Source organism: Carcharhinus amblyrhynchos, chromosome 4 (assembly GCF_965287045.1).
Source record: "Carcharhinus amblyrhynchos chromosome 4, sCarAmb.v2.hapA, whole genome shotgun sequence".
NCBI classification, from domain to species: Eukaryota; Metazoa; Chordata; class Chondrichthyes; order Carcharhiniformes; family Carcharhinidae; genus Carcharhinus; species Carcharhinus amblyrhynchos.
The window spans coordinates 11128514-11147750 of record NC_137327.1 but is presented as its reverse complement, the minus strand read 5'-3'; the positions used below and the strand labels follow the sequence as shown (position 1 = coordinate 11147750).

The following is a 19237-nucleotide window of genomic DNA, read 5'->3' as shown; positions in this document are numbered from 1 at the left end:
ATTTTAGACTTCCATTGTTTTGCAAGTGGATTACAAAGTAAAGGTGAAGTTTAGTGAGCTTCTTGTAACCCTGTTAGAATGAACAGAGCTGACCATTTTTATTGATCCTTTTTAATCGTTGAAGTAATTTTTTTTGCTGCAGTTGGACTGACACTGGCAGACCACTGCAGAATTTGAGTTGTTCAGCATAATATTAATAACAATAAAAATCTGAAATTGAAGTCCTACATTTATGTCCGCAAATTAAATGCTTCATTTTGTTCCAGTTGTAAAATTACCATTATGGAAAATATAGTACTGTTCTTATCAAATGTTCATAAATTTTTAAAGGACCCTTGGGTTGTTAGGATTTCTCAGATATCCACATTTTGCTATTTCTTGTAGCTACTTTGTAGCAACTTGCATTAGAGCAATAATTTTATCTTAAATGATGAATTCAGGTAAAATACTTTTTTTTGCAATGCTGTGCATGGTTTAGTTTATAAAAATGAAGAAGATGGGTAAATTTATGCCACAGCTGGGGATTTAAGAAGAGGAACTGTGGAATAAATTTATTCCATGAATACTGAATCATAGTTGTGTTCATAATGGCGAAATCTATATTGTGAGTTGCTTTTTTGCACCATACCACCCCCCGCCCCCCAACAATCCCCCTGCCTTTCTTACGTATCCCAGTTGTTTACTCACAAATGTCAAGCTGCACAACACAACTGAGGTGCATGCCTGCTTAAGAATTGACCATTGATCTCACTTATATTCTCCATGATACTTGAACTCCAAGTGAACCATGAAACCCACCTAATGCCAAAGACTTATTCCTCCTTGTGGTCTTACCCTCTACAGGAGAAATTCAATACTATGGATAACTGCAATACATTTTAAATACATCTTCAAATACTGCACACCAGTATTTTAAATTTTTGGAATAGTTGCACTTTAAATAGTGCTCAATTATTTTCCTTATGTCTGTATTTTCAAAGTTAAGGGAGGGGGGGAAGCAAAATGCAGAGAGTGCAGAAATGATTTACCAGGATTTTGTCTGGTATGGAGGGCATTAGCTATGAGGAGAGATTGGAGAAATTTGATTTGTTCTCACTGGAATGGTGGAAGTTGAGGGGCGACCTGGTGGAAGTCTACAAGATTATGAGGGGCATGGACAGAATGGATAGTCAGAAGCTTTTTTCCCCAGATTGGAAGAGTCAATTACTAGGGGCATAGATTTAAGGTGCGAGGGGCAAGGTTTAAAGGAGATGTATGAGTTTTTTACACAGAAGGTGGTGGGTGCCTGGAACTTGCTGCTGGGGGAGTTGTGAAAGCAGATATGATAGTGAGTTTTAAGGAGTGTCTGGACAAATACATGAATAGGATGGGAATAGAGGGATATGGTCCCTGGAAGGGTAGGGGGTTTTAGTTCAGTCGGGTGGCATGGTCGGTGCACGCTTGGAAGGCTGAAGGGCCTGTTCCTGTGCTGTAATTTTCTTTGTTCTTTATTTTGTTTGCTTGGTTACTTTTAAACATGAAAAATGACACAATTCATCCAAAATACCACTCAAATATTGAAAGGATTGTTTGAAATGACATTTAAATTTTCTCAGAGTAAATATCCTCACTGCTACACCCTCTGAAGGAAGAGACGAAATATAAAATGTACAGACCTGTACACACTTTAACAACATAATAGTTGTGTTTTTTTCACCATACTGTTCTATGTGCAGTCTAGCGAAATCTTGATTGATTACCTCAGTTGTGACCTGCTGAGAAGTAAAGTGATAGCTTGAAATAAAATTCAGTATCGCTTACATGTTCGGATCTCAAAACCGTCATGATGTTTATACCATTTTCTTTCTGGAATGAGATGGTTTGCAAAAACTTTGTACTTTGTAAACTTCACAGTTTTCTTTTAAGAGGGTACAGATTCTTGACAAAAAAGTTTAAATACCTTGAATGTTCCAAGCTGCATAGACATTTTAACACAGAAACAGGCCATTTATTCCAATGTCTTTGGCCTATCCGCTCCACCATATGCTTAGTCTATTCCCATGTTGCTGTCATTTGGCGACGCAGTGGTACAGTGGTTAGCACAGCTGCCTCACAGTGCCAGGGATCTGTGTTCGATTCCAGCTTGGGTACTGTCTGTGCAGAGCTTGCACATTCTCCCCGTGTCTGCATGGGTTTCCTCTGGGTACTCCGGTTTCCTCCCATAGTCTGAAAAATGTGCTGATTCAGTACAATGACCTGAACAGGCACCGCCGGAATGTGGAGACTAGGGGAATTTCACAGTAACTTCATTGCAGTGTTAACGTAAGCCTTACTTGTGACTAGTAAATAAACTTTAACTTTAATCGTGATATTGACCTAGGTTTTGAGACCAGTAGGAAGTGACAGAACTTGCTGCTGACCTTGAAGAAAGAACCATCAAGGAGGCTAAATACCCAATTACATTGAAGAATTCTCACACAATGCAAACCAGAAAGTAACAAACAGCTCTTACCATTCGCTCACTTATGGTTTTACAGAAAATAAAATAAAGATTGGAAGAAAAGAAAGAACTATTGTAAGGAAATCTCAGAATTATTTTGTGACTTTAAGAATCTATGATATTATTTGATTTGATTTATTATTGTCACAGGTACTGGATACAGTGAAAAGTATTGTTTCTTGCACGCTATACAGACAAAGCATTCCGTTCATAGAGAAGGAAAGGAGAGAGTGCAGAATGTAGTGTTAGGGTCATAGCCAGGGTGTAGCAAAAGATCAATTTAGCGCAAGACAGTCTGGCAGCCGCAGGGAAAAAGCTGTTCTTGAGTAGGTTGATACGTGACCTCAGACTTTTGTATCTTATTATTATTTTGAAACTCTGGAATTTGATACTCCTCAAATAACTAATTAGTTTCTTTCAGGGTCAGACAGGTTTCTTAGCAGCAGTTATGACACAGTTTGGTTTTCGCATAAGGTCTAATTTCTCCCAAGGTTTTTGTAGTGAGAATTATGGTGTAAAAAGTGGAAGTTCACATCAATTCAGTGATTTTGAATTGATTAGCAACTGGGAGGATTTCAACAGCGAACTATGTGTATAAACACTAAATAACTACCTGCAACTTCTGAATTTCTACTGCCCATTTGCAGATGTCAGAAGTTGCTGCCAGTTATATTGAGAAATGATTGTTTGTGTTGACAGTTTTGCGAACGTTGAAACAGTAAAATCCAGGCTGTCTCTTCTCCAGTTCACAGTCTCATTAAAAACCTTCCTTCTATTCTTGGTCCTAAAGATTTAGAATACTTGTGTTATGTTCTTTCCGCAGACCTCTCCACATATTGATCTGCAACGCCGGTGTGTTTGGTTCTTCATGGCAATTGACTGAGGATGGCTTAGAGACTACTTTTCAAGTCAACCACTTGAGCCATTTCTACCTGGTACAGCTGCTTCAGGATGTTCTGCGCCGTTCAATACCTTCGAGAGTGATTATTGTATCCTCTGAATCACACAGGTCAGTGTCACCAGTTCAAATTTTTGCAACACTGTCATTTTTTTTGTCAGATTTCAGTTTTCAATTCCATTTGACCTCCCAGAAATTTTGAAATATTTAATATTGCCTTTATAAGTGAACTGAGGTGGCTTCCTAGTAAGTTTATGGTTTGAAAAGCCAAATAATGTTAGCTCTCCCATAACTTGCATTGCCGGTTTGCAAACTGCTCTGATTACATCATTATGTAAATGTGATGATGTGGCAACATTTGGAACGTATGTGCCCACAACAATTTATAACAGTTATCAGCAATGAACAATACCAAATCCATCATCCTTATGAGGAACTTCCAATATTTCTCATTGAATTCACTTGTTGTAGAGTTATAAAAGATCCTTTGCTCTGTTTGTGGACCTCTGAACATAAATTCAGGACACCATGTTTACATGTTGGTCTGTGATCTGTAGTTTGTCAGTCTCAGATTCTGTGGTTTCTCTTCATCAACTCAAGTACAATTTACTCTGACAGCAGTAGCAACCATCTCTGTTTGCACACCAACTGCAGTACCTCAACAAGTGTTAGGCATTACCTCCTTATGACACTAAAGTTGATGTGTAAATGCACCCTAAGTATCATGGAATGCTTATTGTAATATTAAATTATTATCCCAAAAGAACTACCATAAAATTCATTTTTCTTTATTGTGGCAGTGTGCATAAAGATTCAATAAAAACTAGAGACTTGAATGTGTGTTATACCCAAATAGAAGGTTTTGTGAAAGAAAAGCACTGTGGTTGGCGTTGCTGCTCTTCAGCACCAGGGACCTGGTTCAATTACAGCCTCAGTTGACTGTGTGGAGTTTGCATATTCTTCCCGTGTCTGTGTGGGTTTAATCTGGGTTCTCCGGTTTCCTCCCACAGTCCAAAGATATGCAGGCCAGGTGGATTGGCCATTGCCTCTTTGTGTCCCTAGATGTGTAGATTAGGGGGATTAGTGTGGTAAATACGTGGGGTTATGGAGAGTGGGAATGGGTAAAATGCTCGGTTGGAGAGTTGGTGCAGACTCAGTGGGCCAAATTACTTTTTTCTGCACTGTGGGATTTCTGTGATTCGCACCGTAAAAAGCTATTGTTTTATTACACTGGTCACTAATTCATGCATTTCAAAAGAAACTTTTGATTTTGAAACAATATATGCTTCATAAATAATAATCAAAGAACTTGATTGGTTATGTTGCTGTGCCTGCAGCTGTTGGTCAGTTACTGTAAATGCTTTCCATTGCTGGACTTTGGAACTTATCCATCTGTTTTCCCAATATTGTTATAATATACAAATAATCAAGAGGAGAAAAAGATAAATTGCTTTATTGAAGCATGTCCAATATCAATTTTTCCAATTCTGCATAGATTTCAATTTTATCCAGTGTTAGGGTGTGTTGTATCATTAAGTGCCAAGGGATTTAGCCTACACCCTCTAATTTTCATTGTTAAATTTGTTGGCTAAACGCTGCTGTGCACTACATCTTTGAGACTAGTCCTGCAGCATCTTTAGTTAAGAAACAGCTTTCTCCTTCGACCTTTTAATCCCATGACACTTTCAGCTGGTGGTTCAGAAGTAATGACTGGTTACTGTGTACCACGTAGTGACTGAGTTTTAAACCTTATGATTACAACCAAGAAGTCCTCTCTGCTACATTAGGCATTCTGTTAATGGGTGACCTCCTATTTCTACCCATCAATCCTCATATCCCTGGGTCACAGCACACTTGACTGTGCACTATATCCACATCTCTAGGTAGATATAATTGCCAGCCATTCTTCCAGCGCATTCCCTCCAGCTTTGTATGCTTATTGATCTCGCTTCTAGTGGGCTAGATCAGTTGTTTCTTCTTGAGCCTCCATGAACTTCCATGAACAACCTCTTCAGTTTTACTCAGTCACTAAATTTGTGTCTGATCTCTGCATTGTGATAACCACCCTCACAGAGGAGATCATATTCTAAATCCACGCTATCTTTCAGCATTGTGTTGTTAAAAAAATGTATCTTTATGGCACTGATATAAGTGGAATAACAAGAGACACCTCAGCATTGTCAATCTTTAGCTAGTCCAGAGCTGGACAGGGCAGCATCTTGGGGTAGTGTTAATTTAAGTTGATTTTGTGCACTTTTAATTGTGAAAATCAGCTCCTTGGCACTCATTTTCTCAGTGTGGAGTGCCATTTGGCCACCAAAATGGTATCTGTGATGCTTGTTCACACTTCTAGGCTATTACAGTGATGATGTTGGTGTCCACACAGGGATCAAATACCAAGAACTACGCAGAGTAGGCAGATTGTGACAGCCATTTCTTTCCTGTTGATTTATTTCTGTTGGAAGTTGCTCTGGTTGTTGGTGGTTTCTAGAGTTGTTTCAAGTTGCAGCGATCCACAGTTAGTGATGTGGTGCGTGCTGAAAGCCGTTGTCCTGATCTCAACGATTCTGCAGTAAATGTTTTAAAGCAGACAATTGGGATACTTTGACAATATTTCCGCTGCCTAGGCTGCTCTGGGAGCAGCCATCCAGTACTGAGAAAAGCAGGTGCTGCAACTCATTGGGGTTTGCTATATGGTGACATGTTGAGGAGAAGAAGGAAAGTAGGAACCTAATGCAGCCCCTTTCTGGACTCAGAACATTAATTTTGTTTCCCTCTGCACAGATGCTGCTGGTTCTGCTGAGTTTTACTGGCACTTTCTGTTTTTATTACAACTCCTTTCTGACCAGGCAGCCCATGATGGAGTCATTTGACTGCAGTACCAGTAAATGCAGCCCCAGTCTCCATTCCCCAACAATCCCACATGTTACTCTCTCTCTGTTACTGATGAACACAGAATTTGCTTGGCCACAATGCTAAACTGAAATAAATATTTCAAACTGATTCCATAAATCAGCTTTATAAATTAAATCACTTCACATTGCATCCAAACATCAACCAATCTTATAAAAATATAAGAAATAGGAGCAGTAGACTGGCTATATGGCCCCTCACGTGGGTGGCGATGTGTGGGGGTGGGGGCGTCACGCTGCCACTGCAGTCAGGATTGGTGGGGGTGGAAGGGAGGCCAGCAATTTGGACTGGCCATTGGGGAGGTGGATGCGGGACAGTCAGCTAGGGAGGGGGTCGGGACTGCGGAACGGTGGGGGGAGCTGTGCAGGAGATTGAGGCTGGCCGGGAGAGAGGGGTCAGGGCTGGGTCCAGGCATGTTTGAGGGGCTGGGGTTGGGCCCGGGCATGTTTGGGGGGGCCAGCGATCGGGCTGTGGGGGTGTGGAGGGTCGGAGATGCGGGAATCCTGGGGCTGGCCAGTGATTATGCTGGCCAGCAATCGGGAGACTGGCAGACGGGGGCCACTGCACATGCACCGATCTTGGCATTGACAGCTCGGTGAAGTGCAGTGGCCTGCTCAGCGCTATGCTGCTGGTCTCAGCAGCCAGGAAAGGCCCTGTCCCTGATTTTTAATGTGAATCACACTGGCGCACTCTGCAGCGCGTAGTATGTGGGAGATTCGTTTTTAAACTCCCGCTGAAAGACCCAGCGTGATTTACTCCAGTTTTCATGCAAATTCGACACTTACAATTTTTCTGGGAGAATCGCCCCCAGAGAATTCCAAAGATTCAGAATTCTGAGTGAGGAAATGTCTCCTCCCCTCAGTCCTAAATAATCAAGTCCTCCAGAAATATTCAAGAAATAGTTCTCAGATTTCTTCTATTCTAATGATGAGTGCTGATAACTTCACCATTATTGTGGGTGCACATTCTGGGCTGTAAATTTTTCCTTCTAAGTGTTATGGAGTACAAAAAATGATTTAGTGTATGGATTGGGGATAGTGATCTAATTCATACAAGTGTTTTCTGCAAAATAAATCACGAACAAAAAGCTATTTGCAATTATGTCTGCACATATGTCTGTTCCGATCTCCCTACCTCCTCTGCCCCCCTCCAGTCCGTAGCATATGCATATCTGGGGAAAATTATGTGTCTGGGTGGTCACAACAGTGATTTATCATACTCTCTGCTATGCAGTTCCATCTGCTTTATTCGTGGATTCGTTGGGGAGGGTGCAATATTGCATTTATAGTTGCACATATTGTACCCCAAACCAAAATTTGGACTTGTTCTTCAAGGTAGCTTGTGCAAATTGTTCTTTGAGATGAAATTTTAAGACGCTGTGAAAAGATGCGAATGTTTAAAACTAAGAGACCAGAAATTACTCACTGTTTCCTTTTCGGTGTAAACATGTACACAAGTATGCTGCAAGGTTGGAATCATGAACATTTAGGTAGTGGTGTAGCATTGTGCTAAATTATTTTTAGTTGTGCAACTGGGACAAGTTAGTTTCCATTCGTAACTGCAGTGTGCCTATCTGCACCAGTGTGACCGCAATTACACTTTTCTTCCAATGCTCAGGCCAGTTGGTTCAAAGGTGAGAGATTGATTTTGGCTTTGTACGGAATAAAGATTGATTAAATCAGAATGGCATGACCTTTATTGATTTGTTGTTTGACAATCAGTACAGCTTGCCAAGAACCACTTGAGGTTACTGTAGCATGAGAAAAAAAATGCAATTAAATACTGCTTCGATGAAAATCAAGCCTCAGAAGTTCAAGCATTGCAATACGAATATATCCTGCAGAACAGCTCTGAAAATATTTTGCTAACTGATGTATTACTATTAAGGAAAGTGCTTTTCGGAATAAATATTAAAAAAGCTGAAGAACAGAACAGAAGAATGTCATAGGTTACACTGGATCAAGGAGCCAATGATTGATGAGCAATTTCAAGTTCCAACTTAAAAATTCTAGGCATTTTAGCTAAAATATATTTGAGTTTGTCATTTAAAAGATATACTGTCCTAGAAAACAGTTCCTGCAATTCTAATCTTTCAAAATCTGTTTTCTCAATTTTATTTTGCTTGTGTATGTGATCATACAGGATTGTGTAATTGCACTCAATCATCCAATTATTGTCCTAAAAATATCCTTCATAAATTGTACAACGAAAGTTTACACTGCAAAAATAATAAGTTTGCAGGATTAGATTCCTATATTTTTAGTTTGAAAGGAGCAAAAACTTTGGGCATTTCTGAACAGTTGGAAAAGCCTGGAGAGAATTTGACAGTATTTTGTAGCGTGGTTGCTAGATTTTGAAATGTGCATGTACTGTTTATTCCTGTGTTCTACATAGGCACTTGTTAAGCAAAGCCGTTCATTCTTTCTCAGTGCACATTCTTGCAATCTTTTATCTTGTAATTTAACTTGTATCGTTAGTGTGATCACTATATGTTCAAATCATATTGTGTTCATGTAAGTCCCTGTCAAAGCAGAAAGTTGGAATTTTGAACTAGGATTTGATTTTGATTTCATTTGATTTATTATTGTCACATGTATTAGTATATAGTGAAGTGTATTGTTTTTTGTGCGCTCTACAGACAAAGCATACTGTTCATAGAGAAGGAGAGGAGAGGGTGCAGAGTGTAGCGTTCCAGTCATAGCTAGGATGTAGACAAAGATCAACTTAGTGAGGTAGGTCCATTCAAAAGTCTGATGGCATCAGGGAAGAAGCTGTTCTTGAGTCAGTTGATACGTGACTTCAGACTTTTGTATCTTTTTCCCAGCAGAAGAAGGCGGAAGAAAGAATGTCCAGAATGTGTGGAGTTCTTAATTGTGCTGACTGCTTTTCCGAGGCTGTGGGAAGTATAGATAGAATTTATCAAGCCTAACCTTGTGATATTCCTGCTATTTATATTTTTTAAAAGGTGAGGCATTAAGTTTGGGGTGTCATTTTTCATCTGACTTCATAATCCATGTTGGTTTGCTATAATGTTTACGAAATCACTGAATATCTGTTTCAAATGGATTCTAGAAACATATGATTAAAATTGAAAGAGGCGATTGAATGATGGCTGGGACCCTGGGGCAAGGAGAAAGTTTCAGGCCAGCATCTTCCAGAAGTTAACTGAAAAAACACAAATGTGCTGGTGTAATTTTCCACGAGGCTGAGAGATCTTGTAATGCCAGTGCCATCCAAAGTGGTTTTACAAGAAAAATAAAGAAGCTTTCTGCCATAACTTTATGCTAGTGCTGTGACTTGCACTATTCCCATCCTGCCTGCCGTGGGAATCGTAGTGAGCGAGGGGTGCAGAGCATGCAAAGGTCTATTGACTCAGGGAGGGATTTTCCAGTTTTGGGACAATCGTGGCCAGCAAATCCCACCCAGATGGCCTGAAGAATATAATTCAGAAATATTATTAAACAAATAATTTATACAAAAGCTAAACAAAGTGACTAACACAGGACATTAATAAGGTCAGTTGGCTCCATAAACATGCCTGATTCAAAAACAGCATGATGTCTCTATACTTGAATGCAATAACACTACAGATAGAAGTCCACAATCCTTGGTGGATTGAAATGAGTGTTGTATTCTATAAACTTTCTAAGTTTTAAAAAACAGTCACAATAAACAGTGCTTGCCATGCCATGTTCTTGATTACCTCTCCAGTAATTAAAAGCATGGGAAGGAAATAGTCACACTGAAATGAGGAAGATTACCTTGGTAATCAAGGATGAATGAGATCCATGTCTTCAGAATTCCCAATGGTGTCGGGAAAAGTGCCTTATTTGACTTTTGTTTTCAGCAATCTCTTAGGGCGACTTAGAGCTTGAATGGTGTGTGTAATCAAGTAATGAATTAATTTACTTATTCATTGAACTCTGGTTTCAATGTCAATACATCCCAGCACTCAAAATGGTATTGGGTGTTCTAAAGAAAGGTACTGAAAGATGAGGCTGGACAGAAAAATGGCAAGATCTATTTAGCTACTTTAATGGTCCGTTCCTACTGTTACAAATATGAGGTTAATAAGATTATGGGCCAGTGTGGCAAGGTGTGGCAATCACAGTCAGTTTGCCACTTTGCTTCTGCTTACTTAGACTGTAATGCAGCTACTCCTTTCTCACCCAATAATACAGTGCGACTGTCAGTCAAGTGTAGCAGAGTTGGGGGAATGGAAGCCACACCCCCTTTTTACTGCACTAATCAGTGCTAAGATCAGCCAGTTGGAGATACTAGCGGGGTGGTGGCGCAGGATGTCAGTGCTTTAGTTATTCAGGAGTTAGAAGTGGCTTTAATGGTTCTAACTTTTCCTGGTTAATGATTCGAGAATGATAATCCAAACTACTTGGAGTCACAAATTTAAATCCGAGTATTAGATGGTTTCTGGTGTGGGAAAATTGCGTTCTAATGTCCTATCTTTATGGTTGCACTACTTCTTTATGGATGTCAGCCCTGATTTTCCTTAGGCTCTCCTTTTTATCTGGCACTTATCATGCCCTCAATCACGTACTTACAGGATAGACACTGATCAATCAGTGTCTTTATGTCACGACTGCTCAGGAAGTTGTGTTTATCTCAGGATATTGTGTTGTTGAGCAATTCCACTCATGGGGGATTTTGTATAATCACTGTCTACCCAAAACATAGCAACAGCTATGTAACGCATGAGCTGACTTCCCAATCAGATCCAGTGCTCGCTCCATGGCTACACATCTTGTTCTTTGTTGCAGATCATAACAATTTTGCTGATACAGAATTAGCCGCCTTAATCATCAGGCTTTGCAATGTCTTTATGGATACCCATCAGGCTACAAAGGTCTGCCTAAAAACAAGCCTGGATGACATGGCTTTAAAGATTGAAGGAAGAATGGGTTATCTTGCTGCAAAAGTGTAAGTTGTTCATGCCTGGAGACAAAGTAGCAGCATCTGAGTTTGCCATTGTTTGACTGATGGTCTTCAAAGTCCAAGGAAAGTGTTAAGAACATTAAGTTGTGCTTTAAACTGTCCCTTCCAAGATAGAAGAAAGTTGGAATGTCAAGAATAGCTGATCACCATTTCAACTTGGATACAAGGCCCATGTGATTCACAATGTATGGACATGAGCTTTGAGAGGCAATAGGGGTGATCTTTCCATCTTGCTGCACCAGCTGATGGACTCACTTGCCTCTGCGGCCTCACTGGTAAAGATCCTCACTGGCGAGGATCATGTATGGTCTCCATAAGTGGGAACTAGACATGTTGGTCTTGCTGTTGGCAACAGAGGCTTTTGAGGCCCCCATGGAAGTTGGGGGCAGAAGGGGAAGCCGCTTGGGCAGTCCAAGTCTGGCACTGCCAGCCTGGCACACTAACAGTGCCAACTGGGCACTGGGCAACATCAAATGGGGCTGGGCCTACTGGGAGGAGAAGGGGCTTGAGGGGGCAAGCCAATCATGAAGACACTGCACACTCTGCAAACGTGATTGAGGGGTCTATGCTTGCATGTGCTGCAACTGCGATCAGAGGGGAACGCTGCATGTGCTGCATACTCTCCAACTGGCAATTGGCTGGTGTCATGCGCAGGGGGTAGGGGTGGGGATTTGCCGTAGGCCTGTTATAGTGGAGATGAAGGCATAGGGGGTGGGGGATCAGACAGCCTTTGCAGGGGGGTGGACACTCGTTCTGGCAGGGGATCAGCAGCAAAGGGCAACAGTGGTGGGGGGTGCAGAGAGTGTGGGTGATCGGCCACGAAAGTAGCTAGAGGAGGCAGTGACTGACAGATCTCTGTGATGACAGAGATCTGAGCATGTGCAATTGCGCCCACTGCTGCAACCTGCCAACTTTCAGCGTGCTATAAGACCTGCTGGCAGGAAGCAGATCTTGCATTATCCTTTCACTCGCCCCAAAAAAAGCACAATTCTCTCTGTTTTCACACTTGTTCAGAACTTAGAATGTTTCTGGTAAGATTGCACCCCTCAATAAGTTTCTGAAATATCCCTTAAGCTCAAAGACATGAGAAAGAGGAAAGCTAGATATCAAAAGTCTCACAGAGGAATGTGGCTGGGAGCTTGCACTCGATTTGAAAAGACCAAATTTATGAGATCTTGAGAAGAGGCTAGAAGATTCACCCAACTTGTGTTAGAAGACGAATCATCAAGAAAATCCCTCACTGTGAAAGGCAATTTTAGGGTTAAAGAAATCAGCCTGCAAAAAGGAAAAGTGCATAAATAAATCCTTGGGAGCTAAGAATCACTGAGGAATGGAAATTGGGAAAATCAAATTACTACGCAAGTGACAAAGTATAGTGAAAAGGCAAAGTATGTCCATGAAGTGGTTTTTTTTTAGTTGTGTTATCAATAAAAGGGGAAGTTCAGTTCTATAGTTTGAAGTGTATGTTTTGCAGTAGTGCATTTCATCTGCTTTAACAGTAAAAGTTTTAAAACATGAAATATTGTCATGTCATTTTTTTAAGCTATTAATTGGAAGTTCACATTTTTTTCAAGTTATTGGTCTTTGTAGAGAATGGAATATAATTTTCATTAACATGAAATAATTTATTCAAATTTAAAATAATTTTTCTAAAAGATGAGGGGCTGGATTCTCCAACCTCACCCACAGCTGAGATTCCCGTCCCGCTGCAGTGAATAGAATTTTTGCTGCATTCCAAATTCTCTGTTTTCACTGGCAGCGGCATCATGCTACGAACAGAGGATTCCAGCCAATGTTTCCTCCCTCAGTCCAAAGATGTGCGGGTTAGATTGACTGGCTATGCTAAACTGCCCCTTAGTGTCCAAAGATGTGTAGGTTAGATGGATTAACTATGGTAAATGCTTGGGGTTAAAGGGATAGGGTGGAGGTTCATCATCATTGTTCTTGGAAACCACTCAGTACAGAGAGAGTCCATTTGGCCCATCGAGTCTGCACCGACCACAATCCCACCCAGGTCCTACCCCATATCCCTCGAACCTACGCATATCAGGACACTAAGGGCAGTTTTAGCACGGCCAATCAACCTAACCTGCACATCTTTAGACTTTGGGAGGAAACCGGAGCACCCGGAGGAAACCCACGCAGACACGAAGAGAATGTGCAAAGTCCACACAGACAGTGACCCAAGTCAGGACTCGAACCCAGTTCCCTGGAGCTGTGAAGCGGCAGTGCTAACCACTGTGCCGCCCAGGTTGGCTGGGACTGGGAAAAATGTTCTCTTGGAGAGTCGGTGCAGACTTAATGGCCGAATGGCCTCCTTCCTCACTGTAGGGGTTCTATGATTATTGCCAAGAGCGGATATAATTTATGTCTCATGACAAAAATAATTTTGGACCTGTGACTAGTGCCCCACTTCTGGCTATAAATTATTCAAATTTAGCACATTAGCGAGCTAACCTGGAATTCCTGGTCAATGGTGGTGATGCAATTTGGCTCATTAATGAGAAGATTGACCTCCTATTATCCCTGAACTCGCTGCTACTTAGGTGTAGCTCAGGGACTAAATGTAGGCCATTGCTCGGGAGTCCCACACCCTCAGAAGTCTGCCCAATGAAACCTACTGGGTTTGCCAACATCTTAAGCGAAAGAGGGAGGGGGAATGCATCTCTCATTGCGAGGCACTCTCTGCCTGATAGAGGCATCTAGCATGGGTTGAGATGGTGAAGCGGAAGTCACAGAAAGCCACCACTTTGCCCCTGCCTCCAATCCTCCTTTCCCTGCCCTCCTCAGTGGCTTTAGCCCCGTGATCCCCATTCCACTTTCACTCACCTATGGCCTGAGTGTCCCTATAGAATTTTGGACCTCAAGTGGTTGCTGTGCTGCCGGCAACCACTGATGCCCGCAGCAGTAACGAGCTGCCAGGCTCTGGCAGGTGTTTCCTGGCTGATGGGATTTCTGTTGTCAGGGACTGAGTAATGGGGAAGGTCCAACCATGGCTATTTAAGTTCCTGAAGAGCAATTGATCCTCCCCTCCCCCCCACGGAACCAATAGGGGTCCTCTGTCGATTCTCCAACTGGTGGGTGAGACTCCAATTGACCCGAAAATATACTGGCCAGCCAGACGGAATAGTATTATGGGGGTTTAAGGATATTCATGCTACTCTGTGCTATCAGTCAAGCATAACAGTAAATGGTGATGGACAATAAACTGAAAATATTATTCAACTGGTTATGAGATTCAGTTTAATTGAGTTAAGCAATGACATATTCTGACATGTCAAAGCCATTATGATACAAGTCACACTTAGACTAATTATATTGCCACGATGGACCTAAGCCTTTGATGTTGCATCTTCAAAACTTCTGGTGCAGTTTGTAATTCAGAATGGGGGTATTAATCGTACTGATGCAATGTAATGCAAAATGAAATGTTATTGAGTTTCCTAATGTGTCACAAATTTATTTTTGTATTAGAGGTCACTACTGAAGTGTTTTTGACGTGGGTGGGGCAAGAAGTGACGTGTAATTGCTGGTCAGTTGGCCTCCAATTACAAGCAAAAGGTAGAAAATCCAGATTTTTTAATATATTTAAAATATATGGTTGGACATGTTCCATGGAGAATGCAACATGAAACAGTTAACTGCCAGGCTTTTGTTTAAATTCAACAAGACAGGTCAACTCTGATTGGTCACATCATTGCCGTGGGGACTGAACCATGATGACCTTGACCAGTCAGAAACAATTTGCCTGGTTTGAATTTAAACAAAATCTTGGCAGTTAACTGTTGCCTGTTGCATTCTTCATGTCAACGCCTCTACTAAGCAGAACCCATTGTCACCCAATGAGCACCCTCTTCCCGTGCAGTATAAATTGTTGTTCCCGTTTGATTTTCATGCAGATCCGTCCTGATGAATGCAGGACAAAAAGCTTTGACAGCATGTCTCTTTCTTCAGCAATGCTTAAGTTCTGTATTAACCAAGTGACTATTAATAAAGTATACTTTTCTTATGTATTTGCACAATTCATCACATCATATCTTAAATCTACTAATGTTTTGGTTTTTGTCCAGAAATATTTTAGATTATAGCAACTTCTGTTTTGGTCACAGTCAAGGCATGCAGATATTTTTGGGATGGAGATAATGCACAAGTGATTGCTCTGTACTGCATTCAAATCACATGTTGTATATTCTTCGCTGAAATCAATATATTTGCTGCTTTTGCTTAGTTCAGCAAAAAAAATGGACAAATTTAAAGCTTTCTACATGGAGCTCTGTGCCTCCATACATAACTGTATAATTAAGTTTTACATCTGGTGCATGTCCAATGTGTCCGTAGGCCGTGGGAAAATATCCAACAAGTTTGTGGAGCGCGAATTATGTTGATTGGCTCAATTTTTTCTCAATGAAGGTTGAATTAAACATGCTGAATTTCACTACCTCAAAAAAATCCCAATCAGACTCTTCAAAGGAGAAGTGAGGCACCATAGCATTTTTCCATTCACCCCAGTGTTCATTCTTTTCCCTGAGATTTTAATGTGCTCTATGAACTAAATTGTTATTTTCCAAAACCTTTCCTCTCCCATCCTTTAATTTTTTTATATACCAACTGATTGCTGCTCTGAATGCTTGGTTTTCAGACCTTTGCCTCTCTGGATCATCGTTTTACCATTTGGCGGTCATTTTCCTTTGCTCCCAGTGTTGATGTGCATTGCTTGGCGCTTCTTTCCTGTTTATTTAAATTAAATTTATTCATTAGTCACAAGTAGGCTTACATTAAAATTGCAATTAAGTTACTGTGCACATCTCCTAGCCTCCACACTCCGGAGCCTGTTCGGATACACTGAGGGAGAATTTAGCATGGCCAATGCATCTAACCATCACGTCTTTGGAGTCTGGGAGGAAACCGGAGCACCCGGAGGAAATCCATGCAGACATGGGGAGAACGTGCAGACGCCACACACACACAGTGATCCAAGTGTCCCTGGTGCTGTGAGGCAGCAGTGATAACTGCTGTGCCACCATGCCAGAAACTTATTCCTCACTCTCGCTCTGTGCTATACTTGTTCACATTATTGCGACATTTTACCACTTCTTTCTGGTTTCCACATGCTCATTTATGCCATGTAATTCAGAATTGTTTTTGCAATCCCTTGTGATTATGCCCACTTTGGGATTTTAACCACTCTTATTTTATTTATTGATAACTTTTTTCCCCTTTTAAATTTTCTTGCTTTACATATAATGGAATTGTGACATGCATATGTTGATGCCATCTCATGTCCTTCGGTGTTTCTTCAGAGCCCTACCACAATCATAGGTCATCGTCATCATCTACCAGCCTCAGCCTTGCATTTTATTTATTTCCTGGGATTCCTGTTGTTGGCTCATTCTTTTCTTGGGGAAATGCATACTTGGGTTCTTCTGATGCTACACACATTTTCTCCTGGACCATAAGGAGCTACTCTGTTCTCCTAGTTTATTCTTTTGAGTATTTCTCTCAAAGGTGTGGGAGGCAAGAAATGAGTCAGGGGCATGGAACAAAATAAAATGGATCCTGAAGGAGAGAGAAGGACAGAAAAGTCAGTGAAGAAACTTCTTAGTAAAATGAAAAAGACAGAATTCAGAGAACAGAACTGATGATTTAAAAGGAAATGTTAAAGGGAACATAATAGGCAAATGGAAAGTTCGTGATGTCCAGCAAAGTGACCACTGTAAAACTAGAGGAAAAATAAAAGTGAGCAGCAGACAGTGAAGGTGAGAACAGAATTGAAGATTTCCGCATGGTGGCATAGGGGCTAGCACTGCTGCCTCACAACCTGGGTTCGATTCCTGGCTTGACTGACTGGAGTTTGCAGATTCTCCCTGTGTCTGCGTGGGTTTCCTCCAGGTGCTCTAGTTTCCTCCCTCAGTCCAAAGATGTGTGGGTTAGGTGCATTGGCCATGCCAAATTGCCCCTTAGTGTCCCAGGATGTGTAGGTTAGAGGGATTAGTCGGATAAATGTGTGGAGTTGTAGGGATAGGGCCTTGGGCGGCATTCTTGTCGGTGCAGACTCGATGGGCCAAATGGCCTCTTTCTGCATTGTGGGGTTATTATGATGATCTGTTTAAAAGGAATTGTTAAGGGGAAAATTAGTGTTGTCTGGCAAAGTGACCATTGTAGAACTAGTAAAATAAAAGTAATCAGCAGACAGCGAAAATGAATAAAAGGCTGCACTCTATTTTGTTTCTTTTACATTAATAGAAAAGAGTTTGACTGTACATTGATGCAAAAGTGCCAGTAAAGGTCTGGAATCAGCTCTTGGTTTATTTCCACAATGGACGAAAGCCAAGTGATGTGAGACCTCCCCAGCTGGGAACTTGTAGATCCCACAATTCTCTTGTCTATGGTGAACATCCATCAAATTTCATCCTTGAGTGTTTGCCAGGGTTTTTTTGGTTAAGTTTCCAGAAGACACTTGAAGAAGAGCAGATTCAGAAGTTTTCAGACTTTATAGTGGGGTTGTCGAATGCCCTTGAAACCCAAATTTCTAATGAGCAACACCACAAAAGTGAATACATTTCACCCAACTTAGCATGGAAAACATGTCAGCAACTTACACCGAGGAATGAGATAATAAATTATGCCACCATGCAACAATTACTATTAAGTAGGACATGCAAAACTAGATGAAAACTTGATCATTTTTGCAATGTAATTTAATACTACGGAGACCATAGTTGTTTGACTGTATCTACCTCTGATTGTTCGAGGCAGATGGTTCTAAAATTTGGCAGTAGATCTATACAAGAGTCAACAAGGCCATGCAGGCCAAATATGAGTGATCATTGAAGATATGACAACACAGAGTGCTGAATCATCATAGTCCACTCATTCAGCTAGGATGAGCTGAGGAGATGAGATCCAAAACCTTCAGGCAGACAGTACTCCCGGAAGAGTTACTGCACACATAGCACCACAGAGCACTTTCATATTCACCGCTTGGCAATATTTTCCAAAAGACTTCCTCATTATGAGTAATTGATCTTGGAGCTAAATGTGAGCAATTTGATTGGATGCTAGCCATTTGGAAGACTTGCATTCCTGTCGAAGTCATGTTTGACCTGCTGTTGCTGCTAAGCTGATTCAAGAAGCTAGATATCAGGACATGCTAACCTGACAACAGCATCTGTTGCCTGAGACTTGAAATGTGACAGGAATGTTTGGATTATGCCAATTTCTGCACTGCTGCCAGAACTGAACTTGGAACAAGCAAACTGACAGTTACTGACTTTTACATAGATGGACAAAGCATGACTTTAGAATGAGATCAACTCAAGATGTGCTGTGTTTCTAACTTGTAATTAAAGTGCCATCCCCGTGCCCTTATTAAACTTACAGCGCAGTGTGGTGGGTGTTTTTTTGGAAATGGAAGGGTTTTGGAAATGGAAGGGTAATTGAAAAGACTGAATTTGGAACTCATAGAAGATATTTTCCACCTTGCTATTATGTAGAATTCAATAACTCTATAGTGAAATAAAAAGTGATGCCATGTGGCATTTGTACCATTATAATTAGTGGTTCCTGTAGATCTGATTTTCAAAGCGGCAATATGCAGATTGTCAATGTTCAAAACCAAATCATTTTAATCAAAAACAGCACAGATAGAGGCCACTGAATTTGTCTATGCTGGCTCTCTGCAAGAGCAAGTCAGCTAGCCTGCTCACCTGCCCTTTTTCTCTCATCCTGTAATTTTTTTCTCTTGTGCTTATTTGATTTCCTTTTGAATGGCATGATTGAATCTGCTTTCACCACCGTACCAAGCTGTGCATTCCAGATCCTAGCCATCATTGCTGGATAGGTTGTGTTTTTCTCATGTTGTCATTGGCTCTTTTGCCAATTGCTTTAAGTTGGTATCCTCTGTTACAATGGGGACAGTTTCTATCTATTCTGTTTGGAGTCCTCATGATTTTGAAAACCACCATCAAGGCTGAGGAGAATGATCCCATCTTCCCCGA

At 41.1% G+C, this 19237-nt stretch overlaps 1 protein-coding gene across 2 annotated transcripts in view; it reads left to right on the top strand.

Annotated features, from left to right (window-relative positions):
* The window catches only part of wwox (WW domain containing oxidoreductase), a 909285-nt gene that overhangs the window by 321498 nt on the left and 568550 nt on the right, over positions 1-19237 (top strand). For both annotated transcript variants that reach the window (XM_080186706.1, XM_080186707.1), the window contains exon 7: positions 3303-3488. In XM_080186706.1, coding sequence (XP_080042832.1) covers positions 3303-3488 — 186 coding nt within the window. The remainder of the gene's footprint in view (positions 1-3302; positions 3489-19237) is intronic.